Below are 13,348 nucleotides of genomic sequence, written 5' to 3'. Positions count from 1 at the left end.
AACTTGACCTCATTTGGACACACAACAAGCAAGTTTGATCTCCTCAAGAAAGAAGCTCGAAAAGGACAAAGAATTAAGGATAAGAAGAAAAACAATATCAAAGTTTTTGAATCTCTCTCTCTCTCTCTCTTGTGTTAGGGTTTCTAAAGTTGTTGGGCAAGTCAAAGTGCTGGAAAGTTGTTGGGCGAGTTGAAGTGTTGGAAAGTTGTTGGGCAAGTTGAAGTGTTGGAAAGTTGTTGGGCAAGTCGAAGTGCTAGAAAGCTACTGGGGTTGAAGTTGCAGAAGAAATTGCTAGGGTCGAAGTTGCAAAAGAAACTGTTGGGGTCAAAGTTGCAGAAGAAACTGCTGGGGTCGAAGTTGCAGAAGGAACTACTGGGTCAAAGTTGCTAGGGGCGAAATTGCTGGAAAGAAATCTCATCAAGGAGAAAGGTTGACTTGGTCTTGGAGGGTTCTTTGTCGAGGCTCTTAGGTCTTGGAATTCATCATTTGAAGATTCTATAAGAAGAGAAGAATCCTTGTGGGTTTTCCTCTCAAGAGGCGGGGTTTTGGCCTTGGCTAGTAGCGTATATTTTGTGTCCTCTTGGCTCTTTGATCTTCATTTTTTGGTAATTTTTTGATGATAGAAAACACAATAATAATCAAGTTAAAGAAGAAGCTAATCAAGTTAAGTAAAAAGACATCACAAGCAGTTATCGAAGTAAGAGAAATATTTTAACCTAGTTGCCCTATATTTCTCAACATGGTTTCAGAGTTAAGGTGACTGGACAAGGAAAGGCACCTTGAAGAAGGATCATCAAAAGGAATATCAAGAAAGGTCAAGGCATCAATGAGGACATTGAACCATCAAGAAGGGATTCATAAGGGCCAAGCAATCTAAGGAGTATTAATGAAGGGACTAAGGAATATCATAGAAAACCCTAACTCATTTAAAGAAGGGTTTCATACTTCAAGCATTCTTGGGAAGCTCACACATTTGACAATCATCGTCTCAAGGAAAAGAAGACCTCAAGGACCCTACCTCCACTCAAAAAAGGACTACACATTGAAGAATCTTGAAGTCTCTACATCCAAGGGAAGTAGAAAGAATCATTGACATCATCATCAAAGAATCAAGGTGACCTCTTTCTGTTTGAGTCAAGGATCATTGTCAAAGCATACTTGAAGGAAGACATCTTCATCAAGAAGATATCTTCTATTATCAACGTCATCAAGAAAGGCATCATGTTGAAGATATCACCAGAGAAGGAGCATCTTCACTTGACAAGTAAGTATCTTTATATCTATATCTAAATCTATCAAAAGGACTTCATTTTGCAGGGAGAGCAACAAATTGGTTGGGTCATCAAACTTCCTTACATGGAAAAAGAGCACAAACTTGATCCTCATAAAGAATGTTTATTGGACACGTCAATGGGAAAGTCTCCAAACCATCGCAAGAAGAAGCTCAAGCACTGTCCAAGTATATGAAAGGGGAAATAAGGGCTCAAAGGGTCCTTATAGAATCCATCAAGGATCCCCTTGTTCCTTATGTAGTAAAGTTGGAGAAATCAAAAGAAATTTATGATAAGCTAATAGAATTGTTCTCCGTAAGCATTGCTGGAAAAATCATATCTTTGAGAACCGAGCTATACAAGATGAAGATCTCAAAGGAAGAAGGAATAACCTCATACTTTATGAGAGTATCACAAATAAGAGACCAACTACAAGAGTTGGGAGAAATAATGTCTGATAAAGAAATGACCACATTTGTGCTCCATGCACTACTAGAGGAATGGGGCAATTTAGCATCAAGCATCTATGGAAAGAAGGAAGCTACTCCATTTAGTGAACTTTGGTCATTATGTAAGATTGAAGAAACCAAGTTGAAGGCAAAAAGCGATGTTGGATCAAACAAACAAGTTCAAGCATTTGCTGCCATGGCCAAGAGAAAAGGGAAGTTTGGTTATCAGAAAAGGAAGAAGATCGATATGTCGAAGATCCAATGCTATGGCTGTCAAGAATATGGGCATTTCAAGAGAGATTGTCCTAAATTCAAGAAGGACAACAAGAAAAGAAAAGAAAGGAATGAAGCCCATATAACCGAATAAGTGGAAGAACCTGATGAGAAGAAATCCAAAGGGATAGGTCTTCACTATTAAGGTTTCTCATATGCATAGCAAGGAGAATTAGGAGGTGAAAAAGGCCCCTACTATGATTGAAATATTACTATCAAGATGAGAAGCATTATAAGTATGACAGGATGCATCTTAGTAGAAGATGGCATCATATTAGGAGCATATAATTGAAGCAAAGAAGGAGCTCATGACATCATTGTAGAAGCTTGAAAGGATAGCTGAAGTAGAAGTCTACATGGTTGTAGCAGTCATAATGATGGAAAGAAAGTAGTTTATACCGAAGTAGTAGTGTATATATAATTGGAAGAAAGTCATCTAGCATAGAAAGAAAGAAATCATACATCATCATCAATAGGAAGGAGCATTTGCAGGAAGAGGATAATCAAGATCCTTGACTAGAATCTTAATGAGAAGGTTCACTTGGAAGAAGCAAATGTCTCACTGATGGTCTACATTCCACCTTGTGTGGGATCCTTTATTTAGAAGGATGATGGTATGATGACATAGGAGTGCAACATGGTTGAAGTACTTTCAAGCAAGGAAAGAAAGTTGCTGAAGGAAGTCTAGATGACTAAAAGAGAAAAGAGGTATGTATGTATTTGATAAATTAAGTCATGTCATCAGATAGTTGCAAACAACATGGTTGAATGCTCTATCTTATGAGCATGATGGAAGAAGAAGAATCTCTTCCTAATGCATGAAGGCATATACCTTGAACTGGTTCACATATTGATAAGATGGAATCAACATAATATGAACTCATATGGAATATGAGGTGGTTGACAAGATGAAGGAATTATGTATATAAGTTCCTGGGAAGCAATATGTGAGGAAAGGAAGAAGGATTCGTGGAAAATGCAATTGTTGTCATAAGATAAGTGATCAACATCCGATAACTAGAAGGGACTGGTATGACATCTCCATGGGGAAGGTATGAAGACCTTGATAAAGTCTGAAAAAGAAGAAGACCCTTGACAATTTTGGAGATGTGTTTATAAATGTGTAGGATGTTGATGTTGTAAGGAGTAGATGTCATGATGAAATGCCATCATAAAAGGTAACTTTGAGTTGATGTTCATTTTTTATTTTTGAACAACATCTGGTTGGGTTGAAATAGGGTTACCGAGAGAGTGTTGTAGATGTCATCTACAACTAATATTCATGAAAACGGATGGAAGATCCTGAAAGAAACATGACCTGGAAAACGTAGCCATATGAAGAAAAAACCAAATGTGGACTGAAAGATCACTTTCCAATGAAAAGAAGAATGACATGACTGTTGGTTCAATCCTATGGTTCGTTGAAGGAAAGTGATGGATGGCCGATGCCCTACGAAAGATGAAGGCTCCATAATGAAGAAGATGTAGTTCATGACATCGAAGGGAGGAGCCCTACTTGCAGTTGATAGTTCCATGATCTCCACCAAAAAGCTAAGAGTTGTTGTTGTTAACAAGTCCCTAGTTGAGAGGGAGCTTGGACAAGTCCCTGGGTAAGAGGGAGCTTGGGTATATGCCTTTATAGGAATGAGTATATCTTCCCTAGTTGAAAGGGAGAGAAAGACACATCATTCTTGTCTTCATATTGTAAATAAAGTATGGAGAATTGGGTAAGCATCTGAGACTGGTTCCGATACTCTTTGAGGATGAGGTAGGGCATCCAAGAGGTAAGAATTGTCGAAGAGGAAATTCCTTGAGGATGGGTTATTCCAAGATAGGAATTGTCCTAAAAGGACATACCCCGTGAACACTCAGGTGGGGTATGTGCCTTGAGAGACAATGATGATGGTGTCTATCAGTCATTGGTCTCGCCAACACTATGCTTCGATCTTGTGGAGAGATAGAGCTGTTAGCCAAGGCCTTGCTATGTGACAATGCTGGTTGATATGATGAGATGCTCTGGCATAAGCTAAGGAAGTAGCTTATGAGATGGCTTACCAATCCGACTCTTCATATGACAATTCTTCAGTTTGAGAATGTCCAAGTACCTTGTATGGATTATGAATACCTCCCTAGTTAAGAGGGAGTGTTGAAATATGTAAGTAGATATGGTATTCATAATGACAAATGTGATCATGATTTTATGTATTTGATATAAAGAAAAAATAAATTTATTATTGTCATTCTTGAGGCATGGGTTTCATGTTCAAGGGAAATTTATTCTATAGTTCAAGCACCCATTGAGTGCTTCTAGGGCTTGTCTTTGTATCAACAAGTCATAAGAGTCATTGTCATATATGGAAGACCCTTTTGGGCATGTTACATATTGTAAAGAAAAAATTATTTGAGTCAAATTAGCGACAAAGACCCTCCAAGACCTTGTGATGGTGCCTCAAGCAAGTCGGCCTCAAGCAAGCAATTCATACCCCTGGAAAGCTTATAAATAAGAAGAAACTCGACCTCATTTGGACACACAACAAGCAAGTTCGATCTCCTCAAGAAAGTTGGAAAACAATGCACTGCTAAGGATAAGAAGAAATGCAAGATTGAAATTTTTGGATCTCTCTCTCTCTCATGTTAGGGTTTCTAAAGTTGTTGGGCAAGTCGAAGTGCCGAAAAGTTGTTGGGCAAGTCAAAGTGCTAGAAAGTTGTTGGGCAAGTCGAAGTGCTGGAAAGTTGTTGGGCAAGTCAAAAGTGTTGGAAAGTTGCTGGGGTCAAAGTTGCAAAAGAAATTGCTAGGGTCGAAGTTGCAGAAGAAATTGCTGGGGCTGAAGTTGCAGAAGAAATTGTTGGGGTCGAAGTTGCAGAAGAAATTGCTAGGGTTGAAGTTGCAGAAGAAACTTATGGGGTTGAAGTTGCAGAAGAATCTACTCGGGTTGAAGTTGCAGAAGAAATCGCTGGGGTCTAAGTTGCTAAAGAAGTTGCTAGAAAGAAAGCTCATCAAGGAGAAAGGTTGACTTGGTCTTAGAGCGGTCTTAGGTCTTGGAATTCGTCATTTGAAGATTCTATAAGAAGAGAAGAATTCTTGTGGGTTTTCCTCTCAAGAGGAGAGGTTTTGGCCCTGGCTAGCAGCCTACATTTTGTGTCCTCTTGTCTCTTTGATCTTCATTGTTTGGTAGCTGTTTGATGATAGAAAACACAATAATAATCAAGTTAAAGAAGAAGCTAATCAAGTTAAGTAAAAAAACATCACAAGCAGTTATCAAAGTAAGAGGAATATTTTAACCTAGTTGCCCTAGATTTCTCAACAACTTGGACCATCTCCTCAAAAATTTCGAATTTGTTGGGACATTAGTTGTTGCCTTGGACCATTGATTTTTTTTTGGTGGATTGTTTCCTTGGTAAATGGACTCTTCATCACTTCTTGACTTGACTTTTAACCCTTGTGAATTACCACTCATTTTTTAGTATTTTCCACTTTGAGAGAATTTTTATTTTCTCCCAATTATTATTTCCTGGCTAATTTATTTGCCAATTTTTGCCAAAAAATAGAAAAATGGGTTTTGAGGGGTGAATAATCACTTTTTGACCCTCAAAGTGTGTCTAAATAGAAAGTTGAGGTGTAGAGGTCTAATTTTGAGTACTCATACCCCCTACAACTTCTCTAAACAACACTTATTACATCTTACATCAAAAATTTATTAAAAATCCCGTCCAGCGGGAAATTTTTAACAATTAAAAAATGACACTTAGACTTAACCAAATTTCGCGAAACTTTAGAGATGATCTAGTATGGTAATATACATCGACTCTAGAGTCTAGACACTAGGACTCACCTAAGACTACCATCAAGTTGCACTCTAGCTTTGGGGTATATATGGGAGAAAAACTTAACTAATTATGAGTGTTAAAAAACACAAATAATTAGCTAAGGGAAAAAAAACTCCCTAGAGTGAACTCACTTACTAGTAAAGTCCTAAGCTACATAGGCCTTTTACATGAGTTTATTTCATCATACTAGCATCATTTTTACAATATCCTTGTAGGGATGCGGAATCTGCACAACATATTGATAAGAAGAAGAAGAAAGGGGCTTAGACGCCTTGATGATGTTTGGACCTTTGTCTGTTCTAATGGTGCTGGAAACCTCTGAAATGTGATTTGATCATGGAATATTTGAAAAATATTCAAATGCAACTTCAATGGTCAACAGGTATAATTTTTGTGTGCTTTTCTCTTCTTGCCCAGTGTAGATTTGCAACTGCAACCCTTGCTACAAATCGAATTGCTTTGGGCAAATTGGAACTTTGCTTTGGGAAAATCGAACTTTTCCTGCACTCTGCCTTTGGAAATCAATTTTCCCGCCTAGCGATTCGCACTACCTGGCTGGCTTGCATAGATCTGGAGAAATTGTGCTCAGATCTTCCTCTGAAACTGCACGATTTTACTCCTCTTGCTTTTGAGCCCCTAATTTGATCAAAATCACTCTGATACCATATGAAATTTCCTTGAAATTGCAACAATTAGAATTTATCCTCCTAATTGATTAGCAGTTTATTTATTATATGGAAAATAACGAATAAATCACACTGCAATTATTCACAATAAAAACAAATGTTGTGGAAGTAAAATCAAGAATTGAGAAATAGATGCACACACATAAAAATCGACATAACTATTTTGGACTGAAAAGTCCCTGGAAAAGCCCCGAAGGGAAAACTAGTGCAGTAGATGACGGTTTATTTTAATATGCAGGGAAATTTTGAGAGTACAATATCTGGATGCCAAACTGGTAATCCTCCATCAAATATCTAGGAGAGAATTTTCTCCTTCTATAGATCAACTCGGCCCCTCTAGCCCTGCTCGAACCCCTCTCCAACAACTCCCACTCTGCCTAGATTCGCACTGCCTGGCCTAGATAATTCGCACTACCTACAAATCGACTCTAATTGAGCCATCCAACCTCCCTTTTCCTTTGGAAGTGACTCGCTCTGCCTCCTGGATGATCTCACGGCCTCTGACAACTGAAACAACCTCTCTTCCAGCACTCGCACTAGTTGTTGTGACCCTCCCTATAGCTAATTCGACCTCCTCTCTCCTGCCTCTCCGGCACTAGAGAAATGCTAGAAAATTCTCCTCAAGGATTTTCTACTACTCCCTCTCTCTCTGATGCTCTCCCTCTAGCTCAAACTCTTCCCTCGCTGAATCTTTGCGCACTGGGTAGCTTGATCTGCCTTAGCTCTTGCTCTTGCAACTTGTAACTGTGTCTATCTCCATCCCATCGAATTGCTCTTATAATCTCTCATTGAAGCATCAACGGCAAGATCTGATCGTGATCGATGGCTAAGATCGTCTTAGACTTGATACATGTCACTTACTGGAAGTCTCTAGAGAATAAGTCGATCTCCTCAATTAATTGTTGTTAATTAATCAATTTTCCTAAGTTCGACTTAGGCATTTTTTAATTCTTGATTAATTAACTTAATTGAGTCGTATCTAGTCGTTTTCTCTCGAAACCTTTTCTAGATTTGGAGATCTCGTGTTCCTTAGCATCTTAGACACAAATTGAGACTAGAACACATTTCTGATGCTACCATATCATCCAAAAACTAACAATTTCCTACTGTAGCCAACTTGTCCCTGGCAAGTCGAACTTCGATGAGGTAGGACACTCCGTCTTCACCCTTAAGCATTTTAATGGTCCTCAACTTCTCTTGTAGAATGATTTTCCTATTTTCAGTGGGATTCTGGTACCAATTTACAATTGTGTCCCACATTTCCTTTGTTGTGTTCTTCTCTACGATATGAGGAACCATATGGTCCTTGACTACATCAAGGATAATCCTTTTAGCTTTGGCATTCTCCTTTTTATAGGTTTCTAGCTGTTGCAGATCTGTCAGTACGACTATAACATTAGTCGCAGACTCCTTTAGTCCATGCTCATCCAATAGAATAAACATTCTGGCTTTCCAAATGCCAAAGCTGGAGGCTCCATCCAATCTGTCTTGATCTCTCAATCTTGCTATAGCCATCTCTAAAAATATGGAAATACAGTGAAATCCAAATAAATATGGAGAATATAAATTGGGTTATAAACCCTTGGCTTTTCTCTTCTTGGGCCTTGTGCTGATTTACTCCTGCAAACACTCTGCACTGATACCATGTGAAATTTCCTTAATTGTAGTTATCGAAATTTATTCTTCTATTTATGTAGATTATTTGTCTTCAAAAATTAATCACGACAAATAATGAATAAATCACTATTGCAATTTTCACAAATAATAACAGGAACTGAGAAATAATGCACACACACAAAATAATGAACACCAATATTTTTGGACAAATTGTCCCTAGAAAAACCCCAATGTGGGGAAAACCAGTTCTGTAGATGAGGGTTTTATTATTAATCTTCAACAAAATTGAGAATTACAATTTGCTTGCCTCTCACTGGCAAAGCTCCGACAAATATTTTCTCTACTGGAAAAATTGATCTAGAAATACAAGTTTTCTTCTGCAAAAAAAATTCAGCCTCCCTTTGGCTATTCGCACCTCTTCCTACTGCGTGCATTGGTGATTGGAAAATGTGCATGGCCACTTGTGGAAATCGTCTCATCCTCTGGAAATTCTTTCCGACAAATACACTGCGTCCAGCAACACTCTAAAGCCACTCACACCTCCTCCGGTAGCTAACTCTGGCACTGGAAATCAAACTGTAGCCTCTACAACTTGCATTGGGTAAACTAGCAATGCGCACTAGCTGAATCAGCCTCCCCCTTGCAGAATAATTCATCCTTCTTCCTTCTCTCGGAATGCTAGAATCTCTGTGGAGAATTTCTTTGGAAATTCTCTCCTTAATCTCTCTGCTGAAACCCTAGTGCTAGTGTCCTCCACTGCGCCCTTGCTATCACTGCAAATCGTTGTCTTTGAGTATCTGAGTGATCTCCAAATGCCCCATCGACTTGCTCTTATAATCTTTCGTTGAGCAACCGACGGCCAAGATCTAATCACAATTGATGGCTAAGATCATCTTGACCTCATCAAGTGACTTTTCCAGAAGTCTCTAGAGCAAAATTTATTTACCTCAATTAATCTGGATTCTGATTTAATTAACCAATTTTCCTAAGTTACACTTAGGAAAATATTTAATAATTGGAATAATTAATCTAATTAAGACATTTTCTTTATAAACTTGTTCTGGGTCTTGGAGATAATTATCCTCCTGTGTTCCTTAGCCTCATAGACACCAAATAGAGACTAGAACACCTGTCGGAGCTACCAAAAACTAACATAGTTTCTAATCTAGGGTAAATGGACTGGTGGGATGCCACAGGATATATCTATTGTATTGTAATATTGTAAAGAAATTTATACTGAATTTTTTTTCTGGTTTTCCCAGTTTGGTTTTCCAAGGTAAAATCTCTATCTTAATGTGTGTGTTTTCCATTGTGTCTTTTCTGTTTTATTAAGAATCTATTTGCATCAAATAATTGTACAGGGTTTAAAAGTACAACTTTTGCCTTGGATACTAAGGTTTTGGGTTCCTTACTGTTGCCACCTTGATTTATACCTTGAGAGTGTTGCACTAGAGACCCATTCCCTTGATATGGACAAATGTCCATCCCTTCAGTTGAGTTGTTGGAATAATCTATTAGCTGAATATCCTGAATGATTCTGCTGAAACCCTAGTCTTGCCTCAGGCCCAACATCTAGGGTACAAATTTCTTATGCCTTTCTTCTTTCCTAATCAGGTGTTTTAGTGTCCTGAACTAACTTAAACATGTTTGTGGAAGTAATAGGCCCATACTTGAGTCCTCCCTTATGGCTAGCTTATTTGTATTTTAGATGGTCTAATTTCTTTGTCTTTGTTTAAGTGCACGTCTTTTTGAGGGTTTCATAATTTAGTTGTGGTCATGAATATCCTCAGCGATTTGTAGAAACCCTAGTCTTGTCGTAGGCCTGACATCCAGGGGATGAACTTCTTATTCCTTTCTTCTTTCCTAATCAGGTGTTTTAATGTACTGACCTAACATAAACATGCTTATTGAAGTAATGGGCCCATACTTAAGTCGTCCCCTGTGGCTAGTTTGTTTGTATTTAAGATGGTCTAATTTCTGTGTCTTTGCTCAAGTGCACGTCTTTTTGAGGGTCTCATAATTTAGTCCTCACCATGAATGTTAACTAAGATCATTGAGCTGCAGTGCATCGTTCTATACGAAGTTTACATTCTTATTTTCAAAGTTAATTGCTGACTACATTTTGTTGTATCTTAATCAACATGAAAATCTGTGCCATGTTAACAGATGCACTTGGACATGTTTTTGACAAACTGATAGGTTCTGTGCAGAAACAGTGGTGGTGATGCCAACACTAGGCGTGCAGCTTGAAACATGCTATAAAAGGTAGCACTCTTTTTCTATTTTACATAACAGCCCACAAATAAAAGGTTGAAATTCTTGAATAAGTGATATGTTCATCTCTGTATGCATTTTGATCTGTGTACATTTGCAGGACTACTTTGTTGCCTTACTAGTTTTTTGATCTGCAAACTGTGTAAATCCCAGAAGCATGGATTTCTAAGCAGACTGTTATTTGAGGACATTCTGGATCTCCTATTCTTTTTCAGAAATGAAGATAAGATATTTTTATTAATGTCCAACTAATGACCACAAAAGGAGGTCCATGGGACTACATGATACATCCAGTACGAATACAATTTGAGAGGGCAAACGCAACTCCTAAAAAATACCAATGCTAAATCTAGGATAAAATGAAGTAAAGAAGGATATAACAAAATGACAGCCTCATAAACATGTATATAACTGGATCAAAGGCCCCAGTGATGTAGAAGACTAAGTGAATAAGTCCAGGGCTGGTGGTTGATGATGTCACGAATCCCCGAGTCTGATAGTCGATGGCAAGGGGGACGATAGTGGCGATGGCTTACTATCGGAGTTCTCTGGATCCAACGAGGTGTCTGGCTGCATGATCCTGGGGGGATGTAGGAGCGAGGGATAATGCGTTCTGTCTTTCTGGATATGAGAGGAAATAAGACAGTAAATTTAATGGACTAGCACGTCATTTCAACTGCGTCAAAATTAGTTTTTATATGGCTGTAAAAAACTATGTAAAAGTTAGTTTTTATTACACGGGTGAAACTGACTCATTGAAGAATGAGGCCAGTCTAGTGAGCACGCAATTGGGTTTGCCATGGTAGTTATCAGTGTTTCATCTTTGACAGAGTCCTCCTAGTCCCAAAGGAGGATGCACTTTTTGGGAAAATCGGGTCTCATAATTTGTTGTGTCTATATGCATATGAAAGAAAATAAGACAGCACATCTAATGGACTAGCGCGTCATTTGAAGTGCGGTGAAATTAGTTTTTATATGCCTGTAGAAAACTATGTAAAAGTTAGTTCTCCTTACACAGATGAAACTGATTCATTGAAGAATGAGGCCGGTATAGTGAGTGCATAATTGGGTTTGCCATGGTAGTTATCACTGGTTCATCTTTGACAGAGTCGTCCTAGTTCCAAAGGAGGATGCACTTTTTGGGAAAACTGGGTTTCATAATTTATTCCGTCTTTATGGATATGAAAGGAAATAAGACAATACATCTAATGGACTAACACGTCATTTCAAATGCGTCGAAATTAGTTTTTATATTGCTGTAGAAAACTATGTAAATATTGGTTCTTATTACACCGCTGAAACTGACTCAATGAAGAATGAGACCAGTCTAGTGAATGCACAGTTGTGTTTGCCATGGTAGTTATCACTGGTTCATCTTTGACAGAGTCCTTCTCCCCCAGGGGGACGCACTTTTTAAGAAAACTGGGTTTCATCCAGCCTATGCCGTAGATTAAATGATCAACGAGCCATTGGGCTTCTCAATAATGATTTGAAATATTCGTATACAGCGGTGGAATCATATTAGTTTTATCAGCTAATATTCTGTGTCATTTTGCACAAAAGTATGTTTCACCTGTGTAAATCATGTTCACATTCATTGCCTTACACCAATGTCTGGTTATCTTTAAATGTACAAATGCCGTCACTATCAAACTGAAGTCGTGTAGAATTAGCAAATGCATGTGACATTAAACCATAGACAATTTGGTAGTTTAGTTGAATTGTCTTCAAATACTAAATAAAACAGTATACATTAAGATAGTTCATTTTAATTTTCTCACATACTCAAACCAAATATTTGTCCCATTCAATTTGGATGGTTTCGGTATTTATTTTTCTTTTAATTAAGATTGATTTAATTCAAAAAATCCGTTTACGGTTCTGTGCGTTGATTGTTAAACTCATTTTCATTATGCAGTGGAAAAGTTTCCCGTCGTTTTGTTCCGATTGGTGATATTTTAGCAGCAGTGATAAATGAAGCTGTCACACCATTTACTTGTTATTCTTACTTAGCCTTGGTTTTACGTGATGAAAGAAAACTTGCTCTGGTTTTCCAGGTAAGCATAGACTGGGATCATGTTTTTGAATGAAAAATAGGCGTGGTCAAAAATTTGTTACGGAACTGAAAATTTGTCTGATCTCAGGGATTACGGCCACCATTAGACATGTTGGTTCCAACATGGAAATCTTTGTGCAGTGCGGTTCGCGGTAAAATGTTGCAGTAGATCAACCGATGCAGCTTGATTCTTCCTTCGAGTGCAGGGATATCGTGATTTATTTCAACATCTTTTGAACTCATTTTTATGTTGTAGTACTAGGTTGGTCCCAATATAGAAATCCTTTTGCAGTGTAGTTGGCATTAAAAGGCTGCAGCAGACTACATTTCGAATTTGAATACTAAGATATCCTGAGTAGATTTTGAACTCGTATTTTTTGTTAATATTAGGAACATTCTTCACCTGAATATTGAAACGATCCATCATTGAGATATACCAAAGTACATTTGGCCACATGAGCATTGGGTCTATTGTAGCGAATAGTAATGACTCGAGAGTTTATTGGATATTATCCATTTTGTACAATTTATACATGTTTTTCCATGATTTTTCTGGGCTTTATTTGAAGTTATAATGCTTCTTGTTCCTTAATGGATATTAGTTTAATTTTTTCAAATAGAGATTAACTGATTATTTTTCCAATTGGGTTATGGTATTTCAGGTGTCAACTACACCTGTAAATAGCTTCCTGCTGTTTGTCATATATGTTATTCCATACCTATTTTAACAGTGGATTTATTAAGCGTTAAGAAAGATTTAAAAACATGTTGCTTAAAAGATCTAGGATAAAGATGGATCTATGTCGTTATTTTGTCTTTCTATATTATGCTAATTAATTAAAGGAAATGATGCCAATTGAGTTTAGACGTGATTTTTTCATCATTTTAATTTAT

The 13,348-nt window shown here is 37.7% G+C and overlaps 1 protein-coding gene across 3 annotated transcripts in view; it reads left to right on the top strand.

Moving 5' to 3' along the window:
• Positions 1-12,986, top strand: part of LOC149163212 (uncharacterized) — a 263,398-nt gene extending 250,412 nt beyond the window's left edge. For 2 of the 3 annotated variants that reach the window (XM_089437574.1, XM_089437575.1), the window contains exons 4-6: positions 10,335-10,389; positions 12,317-12,455; positions 12,543-12,986. In XM_089437574.1, coding sequence (XP_089293700.1) covers positions 10,335-10,389; positions 12,317-12,455; positions 12,543-12,623 — 275 coding nt within the window. In that variant the 3' untranslated portion in view covers positions 12,624-12,986. The remainder of the gene's footprint in view (positions 1-10,334; positions 10,390-12,316; positions 12,456-12,542) is intronic. The other variant, XM_089437576.1, reaches the window with a different exon arrangement.
• Positions 12,987-13,348: the final 362 nt, after the last annotated feature.

The sequence above is a fragment of the Pinus tabuliformis genome, chromosome 5_2 (genome assembly GCF_031772625.1).
Source record: "Pinus tabuliformis cultivar Carrire ecotype Pingquan chromosome 5_2, CPIR1, whole genome shotgun sequence".
Taxonomy (NCBI): Eukaryota; Viridiplantae; Streptophyta; class Pinopsida; order Pinales; family Pinaceae; genus Pinus; species Pinus tabuliformis.
Note: the sequence above shows the minus strand (reverse complement) of the source record. Positions and strands in the feature narration are given on the sequence as shown.